The sequence below is a fragment of the Rhipicephalus microplus genome, chromosome 6 (genome assembly GCF_043290135.1).
Source record: "Rhipicephalus microplus isolate Deutch F79 chromosome 6, USDA_Rmic, whole genome shotgun sequence".
In the NCBI taxonomy this organism is placed as follows: Eukaryota; Metazoa; Arthropoda; class Arachnida; order Ixodida; family Ixodidae; genus Rhipicephalus; species Rhipicephalus microplus.
Genome location: NC_134705.1, coordinates 74178325 through 74198387, shown reverse-complemented (window position 1 = coordinate 74198387; position 20063 = coordinate 74178325). Strand labels below are relative to the sequence as shown.

The 20063-nt window shown below is 43.2% G+C and overlaps 1 protein-coding gene across 1 annotated transcript in view; it reads right to left on the bottom strand.

The window, feature by feature from the left end:
* LOC142765893 (uncharacterized) overlaps positions 1-20063 on the bottom strand; it is an 87050-nt gene that overhangs the window by 35155 nt on the left and 31832 nt on the right. The window contains exons 2-6 of the mRNA XM_075867698.1: positions 20022-20037; positions 18326-18429; positions 13240-13287; positions 11303-11350; positions 7594-7695 (exon numbers count right to left, since the gene is read on the bottom strand). Coding sequence (XP_075723813.1) covers positions 7594-7695; positions 11303-11350; positions 13240-13287; positions 18326-18429; positions 20022-20037 — 318 coding nt within the window. The remainder of the gene's footprint in view (positions 1-7593; positions 7696-11302; positions 11351-13239; positions 13288-18325; positions 18430-20021; positions 20038-20063) is intronic.

The following is a 20063-nucleotide window of genomic DNA, read 5'->3' as shown; positions in this document are numbered from 1 at the left end:
GCTTTGTCTATGACGTCCAGGAACCTATTAACATCGCCGACAAAAGAAATTCTGTCTGATCTCATGTTTGTGAGTCAGTTCGAATGCTCGTTGATCTCATCTTTGTGGGCCCGCATTTCGCAGACCACCTGTTACTGAATGCGAGCTGCAAACGTAATTAGAAGTGAACATGCACGGAAACAGCTTCACAGACAGGGCACTCTGATTTTTTTATTTTGACAGCAAAAATTCCATAGATCGTACAAACTTCTTGTGCTTTATTAGTTAGGACTGGGTACAAAATGCTATTCTGGAATATCAACTACTTGGTCTGCATATTCGCGCAAGAAGTGACTAATACTTTAGGGCTTCTACTCCAACTACTGCTTCTGAACGCAATCATGTACTCATTTTTATTTTCGCTCAATCGTGTGTTGCTGAGAAAAATCATGAGAGACACATGAACAGTGCAGTGTGCCTTATTTCGACTGCGCGAAAAACTTCATGTTCCTGCACGAAATGAATGCTAACGTTTGTTATTTATGCTAGAATATGAACAGTCCAGATTTTGAAGTGTTCGTGTGTTCGTTTAATATTTCGCCAAAAGGTTCATAAATTTTGTAACCAAAATAGCACTAACAAAGCTACTTTTAGCTACTTTTACTGCTCTCGCCACAAGTTCACTGCGGTTCGATGGCTCTTTATTTGGTTTTCTGGCTATTTTTCCCTGCGACTCGTTAGTGTTCCGACGCCATAGCGAGAGGTTTTCACGGGTAAGTTTGTGGCTTTACAGTTCTGGCGCATTCAACTTGAGTCTTCAAAAGCTGAGTTCCGTTTCAATGTTGGTGCACAAAAACATATCACGATAATTATATTTGAATAAAAGTAGTTGGCGCTATACAGTGTTTGATTTCCCTCTCCTGATTATCTCGACGTGTAGGCAGCTTCGCGAACGCCTTGTTTTTTCACTAGTTACTTTACCTCTATATGAAGGTGCGAAAACGCGAACAATTTCATTTGAATCTTTCAGTTCCAGACATAACGACCACATTGTTAAGCTGGCAATCTTTGTTATCCTGCAAAGAACTGGGAACGTGTTACCAAGGGCTACGAATGATGCCAAACCACGCAAATGGAGAAGCTGACAAGTTAAAGCTCTTGCAAAAAGGTATCTCGCAGTGTGCACGTATTAACTGCCAATCTATGCTTGCAAAGCATAAATTGGCATTAAACACAAGGTCGTCTTTACACAGAGCAGATTTAGTACAGTTGCCTCCACTATACGAATACACACCTAATCTTTCTAAGTTCACTTCGAAAGGATTGACTTCTAGCTGGCTATTTTGCACTGCCAAAAAGACATTCGACATTGGCACAGCAAATGCGCAAGAAAACGTTCGCAGTGTTGCGTCTTGCGACATATTTGTTTTCACAGTACAAATAGACCTCCTGCTGACAACGAACTAATGTCGTTGTCACTCGTCAACAAATGTGGGGTAGTATAACAGAAGTCTTGGTCTCCGATGTAAATAACAGTAACGAAAGATCGGGAAGGTATGAAACAAAATCGAGCTGATGATATTGTTACCTTACTATTTAGGGTTACCGGAAATCATGTTTATAAATTAGGTGATGGCTGTTTTTACATGCAATACTGTTTGAAAAACATCGTAAATGTATCACCGGCTGTCACAGAACGAGCGCTAAACAAGAGCGCGCCGCCAAATCCTTGCGACAACGGGCGGCACAAACGCCGCGAGGTAAAAAGAAAAAAAAAGAAAGCAAACATCCAGGGCTCCCGGGCGCGCGCTCTCCCCCGCAGAAGCACGGCTTCGCAGACGATCCTCCTCACCCCACATCGGCGGCCCAGCAAGGCCGCGATTTTTCTAGAACGAAGGAGGCGGGGTCAGACCGAGTGAATCATCCTCCGGAGAGGGCAGTCGAACCGTCTCGTGCCTCTCCCCAGCCTTCGCTGCGCATCGCGCCGACGAACGACAAGAAACATCTGGAATGTCGCGCGCAAGGTATTTAACCGAGCGGCCGAGACGAGAAATCAGGAGAAGACGGAAAGTTAGCGCCGGAGCGCGTAGGGATTCCGCCGTGGAGTCGGCGAAGGTTCTGCCCGTAGTGACAGAACAGGAGGAGACGGAAGTGAGCGCCAGAGTGCGTAGAGAGTCCGCCGTGTAGTCGGCGAAGTTTTTGGTGTGTAGGGACGGCTCGAGCTACAGGCAAGAGCGTGGGTTTACCGCTATCGAGCGAAGACGCGGGCAACAGCTGCGTGTGTGAAGCCGACGGATTTCCGGCGAAGAAGTTTGAAGCTTGGAGAGTGGCCATTTGAGGACGCGAGGTTTCCTGGAAGAGAAACTTCGAGAACTACGGAACGACAACAACGCTGGACTTTGAGTGAGTGATTCTCGGAAGAGTATCATTCAGACTTTTGTTCCAAGGACTTTGGACTGAATAGGTTTTCTATCTTTTTAGTCCTTAAGTGTCTTGGTTGTTCAATGCATGCGACTGCATTGTAGTGCGTATTGTTGTCCGTGTCCGTTGTTTTAAGTGTGGCTGATTGTATTGTGTAGTACGTTGATTGATTGGTTTGATTGGTGACATATTGTATGTAACTATTGTGGAGTGTGCATTCTTGTGTATTGTTTTCGATCTGCCAATTTCGAGAATATAATATTTGTTTTGTTATCAACTCTCGGCTCTGACTTGTTCTTTGGGCCACAGCCGGCGTCCGCTGGCGCGCCAAAAAGGACCACTTATAAATTGTCCACGCTTTCGTGGTGCGGTTCGGGGGGCCGGTACTTCGGCTCTTGGAATTAGCCCGGCGATCGCCTCCCTATTAACGGGACAGGTGTGACAATTAATCTGGCGTCCGCGATACAGGACCTTTTGGTGCACAGTGTGTTCAAAGTAGTGAGAAAGAGCCTCGAGTTGTTGATACTGCTATCGGAACGATTTTGTGTGTTGTTCAGTGTTCTCGTTAACGAGTGCAGGGGAGTGTTCCGATAGACGGATTTAGGCAGATACTTTTTGCACGCGGCAAGGTTTTATTTGCGAGTTGCGAGACACAATGGATCTCGAAAAGTTAGTTGCGCTTGGTGAGAAGATGGGTCTTTCTGGCGCCGAATTACGGAAGTGGGTCACCCAGAAGGAAAAAGAAGAAAAAGAGAGAGCCAAAGAAGAAAAAGCAGCCGAGCTGGAAAAAGAGAGGTTGGCGGTCGAAAGAGCCAAAGCGGAAAAAGAAGCTGAGTTGAAGAGAGAGAGGTTGGCAGCAGAGAGGGCCAAGGAAGAAAAAGCAGCTGAGTTGGAGAGAGAGAAGTTGGCAGCCGAAAGGGCGAGAGAAGAAAGAGAAGCGAGAGAGCGACAGCTGAAAGAAGAAAGAGAGGAAAGGGAGCGGCAGCGGCAGCACGAGATGGAACTCGAGCGGCTCCGTTTGCAACAGCGAAGTGAAACTCCCGTCCAAGCTAGAGTTGGAAGCAGCGAACGGGAAGATTACGGCTTCCGCTTGAACCCAAGCAAGCTGCTCGTAGCGTTTGATGAAAGGAAGGACGACCTAGACGCGTACCTCCACAGATTTGAGACGATTGCGAGGAGCCAGAATTGGCCGGAACAGCAATGGGCAACTGCTTTGAGTACCTGCTTGAGTGGTGAAGCGCTCAGTGTGTACGGTAGGCTGACGCCGACCGATGCAGCCAACTACGCAAAGGTGAAAGCGGCTTTGTTGAAGCGATTTAGATTCACTGTGGAAGGATTCCGGGACAGATTTCGGACAGGAAAGCCAGCTGACGGTGAGACGGCTACGCAGTATGCCGCCCGACTGTGCCATTATTTCGACAGATGGATTGAACTTTCAGGGACAGCGCAGGAGTACGATGAGCTTAGAGAGCTGCTAATTAGAGAACAATTTCTTACTAGTTGCCACCCAAGCCTGTCACTGTACTTAAAAGAGAGGAAGGCTGACTCACTTGAAAACATGCTTGAATTGGCTGATCAATTCTTGGAAGCGCAAGGTGGCACTAATTTGGCCAGGGTCAAGAAGGAGTGTTCTGATGATTCGAAGAAATTGGCTCCCGAAGAAAAGAAGCGTGCACCAGAGAGCATTCCGCGATGTTTTCTGTGCAACCGAGTGGGTCATCGCGCGAAAAACTGTCGAACAATCTTTACGAGCCCTACGGTAGTGAAATGTTTTAAGTGTGGTCAGACTGGGCACAAAGCAGATGCATGTCGAAACGGAGTGAGTCAAACTCACCAGGTATCCTGTGTGCAAGCAGCACCGAAATCCGATAATAATGTCGTCACCGACGGATTCGTAGAATTGAAAAATGGGGAGAAAATTCCTATTGTCGGTGCTGTAATGTCAAAACAGCCAACCGGTGTTACGAAAGGAATGCCAACGCTGCCTGGAAAAGTTGCAGACAAAAAGATTACGGTATTAAGAGATACCGGTAGCTCCACTGTTATCGTGCGGAGAGATTTGGTACGGGAAAGGGAGTTAACAGGCAAAACGAAACCGGTTTGCTTAATTGACCGTACAGTCCGGATGCTTCCCGAAGCAGAGATTGAGGTGGAAACCCCGTACTTCAGCGGGAAAGTTACTGCTTTATGCATGACGACCCCCCTGTATGACCTTGTCATCGGAAACATCGACGGGGCGCGAGGGCCAAGTGATCCAGAATGTTGGGAGAAGACCCGAAGATAGAGCCCTCGCCAACACAGCGGCCGCGAGACACAGGGGAGGAGCATTCCGTGACGGGTCTCACTAGAGCCCAAGGTGAAGCTGCGGCGCAAGAGACAGCGAAGGAGAAGACGATCGTGTCGAATAAGTTCACAGGCCGAGCAACTGGACGTACGTCGGCACGACCTCAACCGACTGACCGTGTAAAGGAGACGGAGTTGGCCAGCCGGGCGAAAAGTAGAGGCATGATCAAGCGGGTAAATAAACAGACAGGACCCGTCGAATGTAATGACGCGTTAACGGTGTCGGAAGAGACAACGATGGCTGAGACGACGCCTCAGATATCGTCGTTGGAAGGGGCTCGCCGAAAAAGAACGTGGAAGCACAAGAAGAGATCGAGCGAGCACCGCAAAAAGGGGCGCAAGCGCTGTTCGAAGTACTCAAGATAGGTGCTGAGGTGGAATCAGAATATGTTTGGCAGGGCTGAGTGACTTATGTTGTGTTAATGTTCTTGTTATCCTGTGTCACAAGTGTCGAAGTGTTGTGCTGTGATGTGATGTATAGTGTTGTATAATTGTTATATAGACAGAACCTTGTACGTTTGTATTGTTTGGAATGTGTGATGAAGTGTTGTAATCATGTGCCTGTGGTTATATTTCATGTGCTGTGGAATTGAACTACAATGTAAGATTGTATTGAGTGATATATTGTGAATGTGAAGTGTCATGAGCGACGAATTGTGTTACAGTCTGTGAGAATGTGTGGTGACTGTTCGCGCTCGTTTGTGTGGTTTTGAATATTATGAGATAATATTCTTAAAGTGGGGGGCAGTGTCACAGAACGAGCGCTAAACAAGAGCGCGCTGCCAAATCCTTGCGACAACGGGCGGCAGAAACGCCGCGAGGTAAAAAGAAAAAAAAAAGAAAGCAAACATCCAGGGCTCCCGGGCGCGCGCTCTCCCCGCAGAAGCACGGCTTCGCAGACGATCCTCCTCACCCCACATCGGCGGCCCAGCAAGGCCGCGATTTTTCTAGAACGAAGGAGGCGGGGTCAGACCGAGTGAATCATCCTCCGGAGAGGGCAGTCGAACGGTCTCGTGCCTCTCCCCAGCCTTCGCTGCGCATCGCGCCGACGAACGACAAGAAACATCTGGAATGTCGCGCGCAAGGTATTTAACCGAGCGGCCGAGACGAGAAATCAGGAGAAGACGGAAAGTTAGCGCCGGAGCGCGTAGGGATTCCGCCGTGGAGTCGGCGAAGGTTCTGCCCGTAGTGACAGAACAGGAGGAGACGGAAGTGAGCGCCAGAGTGCGTAGAGAGTCCGCCGTGTAGTCGGAGAAGTTTTTGGTCTGTAGGGACGGCTCGAGCTACAGGCAAGAGCGTGGGTTTACCGCTATCGAGCGAAGACGCGGGCAACAGCTGCGTGTGTGAAGCCGACGGATTTCCGGCGAAGAAGTTTGAAGCTTGGAGAGTGGCCATTTGAGGACGCGAGGTTTCCTGGAAGAGAAACTTCGAGAACTACGGAACGACAACAACGCTGGACTTTGAGTGAGTGATTCTCGGAAGAGTATCATTCAGACTTTTGTTCCAAGGACTTTGGACTGAATAGGGTTTCTATCTTTTTAGTCCTTAAGTGTCTTGGTTGTTCAATGCATGCGACTGCATTGTAGTGCGTATTGTTGTCCGTGTCCGTTGTTTTAAGTGTGGCTGATTGTATTGTGTAGTACGTTGATTGATTGGTTTGATTGATGACATATTGTATGTAACTATTGTGGAGTGTGCATTCTTGTGTATTGTTTTCGATCTGCCAATTTCGAGAATATAATATTTGTTTTGTTATCAACTCTCGGCTCTGACTTGTTCTTTGGGCCACAGCCGGCGTCCGCTGGCGCGCCAAAAAGGACCACTTATAAATTGTCCACGCTTTCGTGGTGCGGTTCGGGGGGCCGGTACTTCGGCTCTTGGAATTAGCCCGGCGATCGCCTCCCTATTAACGGGACAGGTGTGACACCGGCGCTGTGTGTATAACACTACCAGTCCGTCTGTCATACTTATTGGGAGTAGCACGATGACCGTCAAGCTCATACAACGGGCTTTAGGCAAATAAAGTAGTGAGCCTTGTTTTTATGCGGCAAGGCACACACGTGCGCAGTTGCTACAGGACCAATGCATGATAGTTTGCGAAGGAAAGAGAAAGCGGATTAGCTAGACCGCAGAGATGTCTGATTATCTTCTCTTCTTCTTCCCCGCCCTTCCGACTGAGAAGATTATAAATACACGTGACATTACGTAAACTGACGAAAGGGGCTAGTTGTTTTATGTTGGCTTTTGTGATGCGCTTACGGTATGAGCAGGCACAAGGAACACAGCACACGCTGTTAATAGAACGACACAGTGTAAACGATCGTTTTGTTAACCGTGTGTTCTCTGTTCTTCATTCTCTGTTCTTTATAAACCATTCCTATTTTATAAGCGCACCGCAAATCCAACGCAACCTTACGCTCTTCCGAGCTAGATCTTCATAATTATAAGCTGAGACAAATTTGCTGAAAGCGCAGACAAAGGCTTTAATAAAAACAAAGACGTTATGAGTATGAAGCTGGGAATGGCGATATTTCTGAACACACTGACTTTGCATCCCGAGGTATCTAAACCCTCGATTTAGGCACTGTGACGGTACAACATGCCGATTCTGCATTGTTAGGGCATGTCCTGAATTGGAAAATAATGGTGCGAGTTCTCGCTACTTAACAAAACAGATGTGTTTTAGCGAAAAAACGTTTGTCTTGGTGACCGTTGCTCCATCCCAAACGATCTCAGCCGACGATTAGGGAGGATGCTGTAGGGTATACGCTAGAACCCCTATCTCGACACTTGTTCGACCCCTGCAAATGTGTATGACCAGTTTTTTAATAAACGGAGGTTCATGCGTACCTTTCCCAGAGACAGCTTTCTGTGCAGCAAGTTGCCATTTCTTCCTTTGCATTATCTCGTTGGGATCCCCTTCAGTATTTGAGACGTTGTTGTCGCTGTGTTCTGTGGTGAAATTAGCATGTCAGAATACGACTATTGGCAGTGTACCTTTCACAACACACTTATGTAAGGTTCGAAGAATAACGCCTATTTCTGAATTCGTCGAAAATATACATTTCACAGAGAAACGTGCAAACGTGCAAAATTAGTAAACTAGCTTTAATTTTAGAACTTGTACTCAGAGCTACCCAAAGCGCTGTATTGTGTTTCGTCCTCATTAAATATAGTATATATATATATATATATATATATATATATATATATATATATATATATATATATATATATATATATATATATATATATATATATATATCAGTGACAATTTCAAGTGAAGCAATGGTATCTGACAGTACTACTGACTATATATATATATAAATATATATATATACAGTCAGCAGTACTGTCAGATACCATTGCTTCACTTGACATAGTCACTTCAGCAAGCATGAAGACTAGAGCTTTTAAAGGGCCAGAGTGTAACTAGATCTACAGAAATGTAACTTGCTGAACTTCATTGACATGTTTTAAATGCACGCTTGAGATTCATAAACAATAACGAGTAACTATGCGTTTATATCTATTAAATTTTGATGCCAGGCATTGGAATATGCATTGAAATATGAGTTTAAAGGAAGAAGAATACTGCGCGAATACTCAAAACAATTACCCGAAATGATGTGCATCTGTAATACAACGCATGATTCCATTGCAGTTTCATCACTAGCAATCGATTTTTAATGAAATACGTGAAGAATCCCAAAAATATTCAGATGCTTTGTTGCTATAGCATGTCATAGCATCTCGCCGTATGTGTTTTCAAGATTTAGGAATGCTTAACGTATTTGGTGCAAAACCACTAAACAGTTCGGTGTGGAGTACAGCTTTTACGTCTGTTATATGATTTATGTATTTATTTAATAAAGAAAAAACAACAAATCATCTCTCATGCTCATGGTATCTCGGGAGATTTCGCGCTCATATGTAAAAGGCTACAGATCGTTATACTATTGAATTTGGTGGCATCGTCACCACAGAATAAAATAAGGTATATAATACCTTCAATCGATGAAACTAACTTAATAACATAGTGGGCGACCGGTTACGTCGGAAGCCTATGACTATTATCGGCACTACAAAATGCATTTTCAGCCAATGCACTAGTTTTACAGGCTGATGTGTTTCGCTCTCAACTGCGGGATATCAATACCGGACAATGTCGGCCGCATTTAGCTGGCGTTGAGATGAAATGCTACGTAGATAATGAAAACATGTCCATGTTACAGGTCCATACTACATGCCCATGGTATCTTGTGTAGAAAAGACATAAGCTGAAATAGGAGGTAAAAACGCCAGGCCTGCGTGGAAGGGGCCGCACAGTCACGGTGAAATCTAGAAGAGCGGCCTTTCAGAGCCTTTTCTTAACACTCATTGGGTGACTGCTGCAATCACGCTTGCTTGATACCCACTACGGAAATAATAATAAGAATTTTTCGGTAGTAGCCTGGCATTCGCAATGCTATTTTTAGTCATTCGTCTGAGAAGCGTGGTATCCGCTAAACTATTGCAAGGAATTTGGTGCCAATTGTTCATGCAGTGGCTGACAACGATGAGGAATTATGTCTGAAATGAGTGTCCGCCAAAGTTAATAGACGAACAAGAACAAGCGTTTGTAGTGGGTTGGAACATTGGACGACCTACTCGTTACGCTGTTCGCATTGTGTGACAACTTGTCGTTTTTTCGCTCTTTTAAAACGCTTTATAAGTCGTATTAACAAGATTGCTTTCCCGACATCAAGCCTGCCTAAGGCAACTTTGCCAACAGGTCCCAAGCACAAGCGTGGCTCAGTAGTAGAGTACTGGGCTGTCACTCAGCGTAACCGGCTTCGAGCCCTACTCTGTCACTGGTACTAGATTGTTTTTTTTTATAAATTCGTGCGATGTTCACAGCTACGGCGGCGCGTGACCCGAGTTGTGATCTGATAACAGCTTTTGCCGTAATAGAATCAACACGCTTACCAAGTGCCTACTGAGGGCATTTAAACTTAAATCGTGGAGACCACCTTTGGTTACTGTGTAGAGTTCATCTCATACCCGGTGAGAATCTTCATTGAACGTTACAACGCTTTCTGGCCACAGGGGCCTTCTCCCAGAAAGGCTGACTGAATACATGGATAGACCATTCTTGCTCTTATTTGGACATTCTTTAGTACGCCAAAACTTTCCAGCAACCACGTACTGATTCGATATGAGTAATCGACAATCTTTCGCACGCCTTCAACGTTCCTGCACCCTTTATGCCGGACAACACTCTTCAAGGTCACAACGCACCGGCTTTAAACTTAGTGGAAAAACTTACAGGCAGTCGTTCTCACCGTCAGTAACAAGCAAAGCCTCACATTTGTTGTAGTAGCATAAGCTAAGGAGGTGTAAGCATAGCGCTTTTGGTTCAAGCAACAGCCAAGACTCATTCGCTCATGAAGCGTCCTCATTTCTGATGTACCGGTGCCCACCAACTTTTATCGGAAGCGCATTGTATATTTGGCCATTCTTCACAGTAAAAAGCAACTCCCAATGCAAGATGAAATAAACCACAGTACCACTGAAACTTGGAGCTGAAAAGGTGCCCTTTAAGGCATCGCTATCTTCTGCTACTCCACAATTAGCTCCTCCAATTCTGACATCCCACTCAAACTAGGTATGGTGAGGTTGAAATAATTGTTTTTAATGAAATATTTAACATTAAATTTACTGGCATCCTATTCTTCGAAGACGGTCGGCGATGGCCTACGTTAAAAAAAGGGTTGAGTTTTGAAAATTTCAATGTAACTGAATGATCATTGAAAACACGAGCATTTCAATTCAATTCCCATAGGTCTATGTATTGTGAAATAATTTTAGTTGAACATTTTTATGACACTGCATGATCATTTAAACACAAGCATATCAATACGATTCCGATAAGTCCATTTATTGTGAAATATTTCTATTTTATTGCCACTGAGACAGTTTCTTGTTTTTTTTTTTCGTATGACTCCAGCTCTCACAAACTTTCCGTGGTTTCTCTCATTTCATTTTTCTCGCTGGTATCGCTCAGCGTTACAGACAGTATTATAAAGTTTTGAAGAAAGCATCCGTGAGGGATGTGTAGAGTGTTGATTACATTTTAGCTGCGTGATGCAAAATACGCGAAATAAAGCTTTTTCCAAAATTATGCTCACTTGCAAAAAATTAATAATACTACCAAAAACGACTGCATTTTTTTAATTCGATGGACAGTGCGTGCTTTGTCTTTCAATTATTATTCATTGTTTTAAACTTACGCCCCGAAATACCACAGTTATCAAGTGACGTAAGTGCGGAACAGTTGCGCGAAACTGGTGGGGAACAGATAACAGCAAGTTATAAAATTATACATATTTGAGTTTTCATTTAGGCCTAACAGTCCCAGTGGGCACAGATTTGTGCGAGTCAAAAACTGTATCTCACCGTGATAAGTGTTGCAAGTGACTCTGGAAATCTGTGTATAACTCAAGACCATTAGATAGCAACCCGGATGGCTTAGCAAAGTTTGAATTACAACATCACTTCATGGCAGAAATGAAGTCACCTGCAGGCATTTCGTCGCGACTGTCGCTGGGATATCTGATGGTGTACTCTGAAAAGCACGAGATGATGTACATGAATAACAATTACGAGCTAGATTTTTTTTTGTATTTGCAAGTGTCATAAGGCTAAATTCATCAGCTATAAAAATCGAAGAGAAATTACAGTGTTAATATAGTTTTGAAAAACTTACATTTTTTGTTCAAGCTTACACTGAATTTTATGTTGTTTGTTGGTACTTGTTGATCATTACTTCAAGACATCGTGTTAGACCACTCCTCTGTGAAATTATTTTGGTAGGTAATAGTATAAAAGTAACGATAAAATGCACTGCTCAAAAGCTACGGCAAATGTCCATTGCCGTATTTTCTTAGTAGTCGGCTTTCTGCAGTTGAACAGGGTGCAGTCGCACACGTTCAAGTTATTGCAGACACGAACGTATGCTAACCCTACGGCACTTAATCGTATTGATCTTGACTTTCCGGAGTCCTGCTCTCTGGCTCATATGCTCTGGATGCGCCCATATAATGGAGACTCCTGTCTGCACAACCAGATGAACTGGGACAAAGCTCCTCCCAGTTTGGACATCACTCGTCAACTACAAACTGTCAAGAGGTCCTGGGCCGTCGCCGAGAGTAACCGCCTCCCGGTTCCGTCCTGGGTGGAGCCACTGACTCGGTGGGCAGCCATAGGGCTCCCTTCGTCATTTTTCTTAGGACTATTCAATAAAGTTCTTTCCATGTCATGCATTCTGCGAATACATGACGAACGAATTTCTGGCATATTGAGACGTGTAAGATATTCGTGCAGCAAGTACGTTCCAGGTGTCGCGTTTTCAGTCAGAAGAGCGTGAAATCACCTCCGAAATGTAACACTGTACGCATTTTCTGAACGTCCCATAGAAAAACGTATTCACGAATCGTTTTTGGTGCAGCACTTCATAATGCGGGAAATTGAATATATTATTGCTGGGCTGTAAAAATAAACCACGAAGAAAAGATATCCTATGATTGGCGGGCTAGCTATAAAACAAACCTTTCACTTCATGCTGTCTAGCAAAAATGTAAATGAAACACAGGCCACCCCAGAGAACTTATTAGTTTTTTTGGTGCTTTATAAGCGGTTCAATCGGTGCAATATATACGTTACCACTATCCATTTTCCATAATATACAAAAATACTGAAGAAAAGGATATAGTGTCAATGCATACACGTTGAGTGTTACCGGTCATGAAATTTATGGTAATGTAATATTTGCGATGAAGCTAGGAACTGTAAAATGATTTTATACAGATGTACTGTAAATACATGATACTTTATGACAAGCTTGGGTTCGAGATTGTATGAGCGCTATTCGGAGGGTTTTAGGATATCTCTAATTCAGAAGGAGAAACATGGATCCGAATGTTTAGGGGCCGCGTCGTAAATGAACAACAAAGCCGCACTCCGGGAAAAAAAAAAGCTCTTGTTGCGATTTTCCGTGAACCCTGGCTCCTAACGTGCACTACTCCAGAAATACACATTAACACAAGCCTGGTGAGTACTTGGACTAGTTCGTTAATATGTTTGAGAAGATGCGCACAAGTATGTATTTTTTTTCTAGGCATACGTGAAGCTGTTGCTTCCTCATGGAAGCTTCAGCCCCCGGTCAGCCCTGCTGTTTGCCTATGTTCATTGCAGTTCTTCGTCATGCACTCCTCCGATTAGACGTTAGCTCTCTCTTGCTTGTCAAACGACCCTCTTCCGGGAGTATAATTATCGTCAGAAAGAGTTCACGTGTCTCCCCAAAGGGAGTCATGTACGTGAACGCTCAGGGCTCGCAAAGAGAAAGTCCCTGGACTATCATTTGCAGTGCAAAATTATTAGCAGGAAGACTGAAGTGAAGCTGCAAACGTCAATCATGCGTGAAGAAAGACGTCCACTAGCATCTGCAAATCTCACCTCTCATAGCGCGTTCCGGTGGCAGCCTGTGGCGCATGCGGGCTTGACCTGCATAGAGCAAATACAAGGAATCTTAAAAACGTTCTCAATTAGAAAAAAAAATGAAGTATGAATTCACCGGGCCACTTCTGTAAAAAAGACTCATTATCCAAATTATCATTATCTAATCACCCACTCAAACACCTAGTAACTATTACTAATAACTGTCTTTTGCGACAAAGTTTACTTAATGTTGCGCATCTAAAGTATTTGGTATGTATTTTGTTATAAATAATTAATAACGTTTCTATTAGTCTAAGTTTGTGCCCTTTCACAACTGAGGATCTATGATTACTAATTTATTGTTTCTTGAAATCTTATTTTCATTCCAAATTTTATTTCTCGTCGATACTTTTAAAAGTCCGCTCTATTATGCAAAAGTGCATGAGGGTACAATACAATGAAAGTGACAAACTAAAGGAAATAATTTCACCGAAGAACAATTTCACTTCATCAGAAAGCCAAGGCAAAAGAAGGCAGCCTATCATGAGATAGTATGATCATGTTGTTGAAGCCAGAGATCCATTTGTCATTGAGTTTGCTCATAGTGCCACAGTAATTTCAAATGAACAGGACACTACTGAATAAAGAGAGCAAATGGCATTCTCATTAGTGTCTTCATTACCTATCTTGTATGGAGGACAAGTATGACTTGCTACATTTTGGTATGTAGTGTAGTTCAATATCGATCTACTGAAATCCAGTTTCAAATGATGCCTGGTTCGATGAAGCAATTTTCATTCTTAGATAGATGCCCATCTAATTGATTTGTTTATCAGCTCAAATTACCAATATACTAACACCCATGAGTCTCGATTTAACGAATTGTTTACAAAAAGTGTAATGAAATGCGTAAACTGCCCGGTTTCACAGAGGTACGGGCTCTTATTATGACTCTTCTCAAACGCTATCGTGTTAAAATGTCCAGTCGACCTTTTGTGAGCCATCTTTTATTAATACAAGGCTACCTTGCGTTACAAGGCAACGCGCCACCTCTGTTAACGGAAAAACAAACTCAGATAGCCAGAAGCGCTTAACGTGCGAATAGGCACAGGAGTGGTGTTTGTTTGCTATCCCCGTATGTGACCTACACGAACACGGTAGTTGCTTACGTTATTTATCGGTATATGCAAGAGTTGGCATAGATTGTCTTTGGCGACCATTTTGCTCGCTCTGTACGCACTATAACTACACGCGTTATCTGCGTGCATGTGAGCACCTTAACTTGTAATTCATCAAGCAGAAATGGTATTCTCAGTGTGCGGGCCACTCGATTGCATTTTCTAGACGCGCAGGCGAGGAATATTAGTGAATACAATGGAATCGTAGCTCCTGCGTGTAACTACAATACTTTTTGTACCTTTTGAAGGATAGAAAACATTTTCTTGACTTCGAGAACACCCAGATTCGAAGGATTACCTAGTTCTCTACCAGGAATCACTAATGAAGTTCAAAATATACTTTTCTGTGCATACGTCGCCCTGAGTGTGCACGCGTGCCACCGCTGCATGGCGTATATGATGCCAAGAATTACTGTAATAATAACTTTTTGTTGAACGAATTGGTGATTACTTAATACGGTGCTTATCAGCCTACAGAAGACGTACAGTTGGCAAAATCTTCAACTATCATGCGTGAGCGCTAGTTTTTTCATGTACCTTTTCTATATACATGACTGAATTAAGTTCCAATAACCGTGTGGACATGCGTATGCCCTCAAGGCACATGCACATGCAGCATTATTTTCAACTTTGTTCCATCATATAACAACGATGACCTGCAAGAATGTGACCACGGCGCTGAACTGCTACAGTGTTGGCCGCCTGTACACTTGTGATAGAAAGAGGACAGCCATCTATACGTAGCTGTCCAGTGTTTTTCACATGTGTACATATTTTGTAGTGCAAGAATCAGGATATTATAGAAATCCTGGTTTTTTCATGCCAACGTGGCACACAAGGCACTTAGTAAGGAATTCATTCCCAATAGGTGTTCCACATTGTCCACAGGTGTACCACAAAACTCAGCCACGTGTTCCTCCAAAAACTCAAAAATACGCGAATCTTGAGCGTGCGCAAAGTTTTTAACAGCTTTTGTGGTATTCACATCCCCAGAACGGTTTATATTCAAGGGGAACGAAACATTAATCAAACTGTGATCCGATATGCCAGGGATTAGGGACACGTCGAACTGAGAAATTGATCGGTGTAAAAATACCAAATCAAGCAATGAAGATGTAGACTCTGTAACACGCGTGGGTTCAACCACAACTTGCACAAGATTATGGTCAATCATAATATCAAACATACAAGAAATATTGAGAGTCAGAGCCTGCTTCTAATCTTTCCCAGTCAATACCTGGAAGATTGAAGTCTCCTGCCAATATTACTTTTCTCTCGATGAATTGTAGCATGTGCGCATGCAGCTTTGTCAGATAATCGCTTGTTGCATCAGGAGCCCGGTAGGCTGCGTACAACACGAAATTCTGGCAGCCAAGTGTCACATTTAAACACAAGCACTCGAGATCGGGCACACCTTTGGGAGAAATTCAAGAACATCTGTACGTTTCGTTTAGATAAATTCATTCCCAGTAAGCTGAAGAAACGCACTAAGTTCACTCCGTGGGTCACGAGACCTATACTGCATCTAAAACGAAAGGCTGAACGTCTCAGGAAAAAGAGGGCAGCTTCCCAGCGCCTAGGTGAAGTCCGTTCTGCTTTACACGAAGCGATTCAACGAGAGAAAAGCTTTTATTTCAATACCACACTGGCTAATTTTATTAAAGATGACCCGCAGAAGTTTTGGGCCTACATTAGCGATCGCAAAAAGAACGTAGAACAAATTTCTGTGAACGGTTCTCTGGTATCGGATGCGAAAGCGATTGCTGATCATTTTAACTCTTTTTTTCATAGTGTTTTCTGTCAGTCTCCTCAGCCTGTGGCTTTTGTGCATGATTCCGCAGATACTCCACCAGAAAATTTAATTTCATATGAAGGAGTTTTAAACATGGTTCTTCGAATAAAAGTAAAATCCTCCGGTGGGCCAGAAGGAATACCGAACGAATTTTTTCGACGGTATGTCGAGCCCTTGTCCAAATACCTTGTTACAATTTTTGAAGCTTCAATTCGTACTGCAACGTTACCTAAAGAATTAAAAATGGCTCGTGTCAAGCGAATTCCCAAAAAGGGAGACCCTCTTCTTGTCTTCAATTATCGGCTAATTTCGATTATATCGTCTTGTAGCAAAATGTTAGAACACATTGTCACAACATTCATATCAAAACACCTAGATGAGCATAACTTTTCATCTCCGTATCAGCATGGTTTTCGAAAGGGCTTGTCGACAACAACTCAGTTATGTACAGTCATTCATTCTCTTGCATCTGTGATTGATAAGGGCGGCCAAGTAGACGTCATATTCCTAGATTTCTGTAAAGCTTTCGACTGCATCCCCCATGATAAACTTATGGTTAAATTACAGCTTATTGGACTTACAAATTTTCTATTAGCCTGGATTTGTAACGACCTGTCTGATCGCTCCCAGTTTGTGTGCATTAATAATCAAAACTCAATTCTTCTGCCGGTTACTTCAGGTGTCCCACAGGGCAGTGTACTCGGTCCCCTACTATTTTTGATATACTGTAACGATGTAGTAAATTGTGTAAACCCACCTGCTAACGTTCGACTTTTTGCAGATGATTGTATTCTGTTTAACTCGATAACTAGTTCTAATGACCAAGCAGCTCTCCAGTCCACTCTAAACAATATATGTCTATGGTGCAATCAATGGGGGATGAAACTAAACTTGGATAAATCAGTTCTGCTCCGTGTCACTAACAAGAAAAAGCCAGTACTAACTGACTACATGCTCTCTAACCAACCTCTTAAAGAAGTTAAGGAATACAAGTATCTTGGTGTCAATCTAACGAATAATTTAAGTTGAAATTCCCACATTAAACAAGTTTTTTCCGCAGCTTTCCGCAAATTATGCACGCTAAGGCACAAACTTAAGGATGCTCCTACGAAAGTGAAATTTTTAGCTCACCAATCCTTGATTCTCCCTAAATTAGAATATGCATGCGTTGCCTGGGATCCTTATACTAAAACTAACATTGATCCATTAGAAAAAATTCAGCGAGGGCAGTTAGTTTCATTTATTCTCTTTACAAGCCTGGTAGTTCTGTAACTAGTGTAATGCTTTCAAATGGTATCACATCTTTGCAGTCGAGACGCAGATTCTTACGTCTCAAATTTTTGTACCAACTTTCTAACCGCAAATTTGCTCTGAACCCTGACCCCTACCTCACACCACTAAGAACACGCCAGACTCGGCATTCACACGCACTTTCTTTAACACCATATTTTGCTCGTACTAACTTGTTCAAATTTTTCTTCTTTCCTCGTACCATTGAAGAGTGGAACGATTTGCCTGCAAGCAGTTTACACTCTCCCGATCCTATTTACGCTGAAATTTGAAGTTGTTTTTCTAACTATTCCAACTATTTCCTCTTTTCTCTCCCCACTCTTTCCTTTTGTTGCTTTTGTATAAATTTGTCACGCTTTCCACTTTTTACTCTCTTTATTGTTGATGTTGTTTTGAAATGTGTATGACAACTGTATTATCTTGCCCTTCCTGCTTTGGCCTCTGGCCAGCAGTATTTGTAAATAAATGAAAAAAATCAAAGTGCTTGCATTCTCTTCTTACTGGCAGCTGTCTCGAATGATTTTGGTATACATATACTGTATGACAGTAATCGTTCAGCCAGCTTTCACTTTGTAATACACACCGCAGTGGTCCAGCGGTTATGGTGCCAGATTACTGAAATATGAAGGCTACGGAAAAGAATGGCGGCCAAGGCTGCTGCATTTAGTTGGGTGAGAAATGCTAAAGGCCCACGTACATTGACTTTAGTGCACGTTAGCGAACGCCACATGATGAATAATTTCGGAACAGTTTATTGTGGCGTCTTCCATAAATATTTCGCGGTTTTAGTATGTAAAATTCTAACATTTATTATGCTTAGATATCTTCTGACGATTTCACTTACGTGGTGGTGCTGTAAACATGTTGAATGTGATGATGGCTGCGATAACGGCCAGTCCGATAGCGACTGCGACGAGGATTCCGTGCGTCTGTTTCTCACGCAGAAGCCTGCATAGACCGCGAAGACATGAAGGGAAACTGAAAAATGGTGTGTGTGTGTGTGTGTGTGTGTGTGTGCGTGCGTGCGTGCGTGCGTGTGTGCGTGCGTGCGTGTGTGTGTGTGTGTGTGTGTGTGCGTGCGTGCGTGCGTGCGTGTGTGTGTGTGTGTGTGTGTTTGTGTGTGTGTGTGTGCGTGTGTGTGTGTGTGCGTGCGTGCGTGCGTGTTAATTGAAGAAATATTGCAAGACAACCTATGGTGCAAGAATCGTAATATCATAAAAAACGTAATACTATGAAGAAAGGCAATGGAACAAAATTTTTTTTAACAAAAGCAACTAAAGGAAGTTGCATTTTAACCGCAAAAGTGAAACATTGAATGCGATAGAAACAAATTAGAATATCGCGCGGTTAACCGCAAGCAGCTCGAAGTTCCTGCGTGGTGGTTGAGCACAATGGACGCCGGGAAAGAACACACACAAGGCGAGTGCAAACTAACAATTTTCACTGCTCAACACTTGCACCATGTGGCTCAAGCACTAAGAACGCGTGGAGAGAGCGCACAGCTGTACACTATAAATAGGCGCGAGTATTCCCAGTTGTTGTTCAACTGGCTCTTGATGTGGCTTGTCTAGCTAGCAGATCAGTATTTTTGCAAATGCGGAAGCTGAAGTGAGAAATTCAACCTTGGCGTGGACTGTAGATTCAACGTAAGCTTAACTCTGAAATCGCAAGGCAAACAAGCCTCCGTCCTCAAGATACAAGCCCGCGAGCACTGCCAACCATGCCCTTTATGTCAAATTACAAGTAGGAGGAGCACATACGAACTTCGGTGAAACATTGGGATCTTTAGAATTGGGGTATTCAAAGAGCTAGGAGAGCCAAGAATTTAGTGAGCTCCCAGGCCGCATGCGCAAAACGGAATCCAATGTTGCATGCTTGCGCTCGCGTTATCGCCAGTCCGGAAATTCGAATTCACACTGCTTTGAACAAAGCCGGAGATCACGACACCACAAAACTAGAGAAAAAGACGTCGGCGTTAAGAAAACAAATCGCCTATACATCTGCTGTTCTAAGCGGTGCCTAATACACGTCGTTCATGTAACGGTTATAGAGACTTTAATCATTCCTTTAAGGGCGTTGGTCTGCGTGCACGCATGTTCTGGTATATTACATGTTAGTGAATGCCAGCCATGCCAGCTTCATCACCTATGTCCAATGCATTTCATCATAATGCAATGTGGTAGATGACGCTTATAGCCTTTTTTGGTACGTGACTAACATTCTACGCTATGATTGCCTGAAACGAACGCGACGTCATCAAAATGGAGATAGATAGATAGATAGATAGAATGATAGATAGATAGATAGATAGATAGATAGATAGATAGATAGATAGATAGATAGATAGATAGATAGATAGATAGATAGATAGATAGATAGATAGATAGATAGATAGATAGATAGATAGATAGATAGATAGATAGATATGGTCGGATGCTTAGCGAGCAGGCGATCCTCACTTATTATAACCAAGCTACTTTTATGTACTTGAAGTAGCGTAATCAAAACAACTACGTCAGCAAATTGTTTGCAAAACTTACCTTGTGATCGATGATTCTGGAAAAAAAAATAAACAGAAAGGG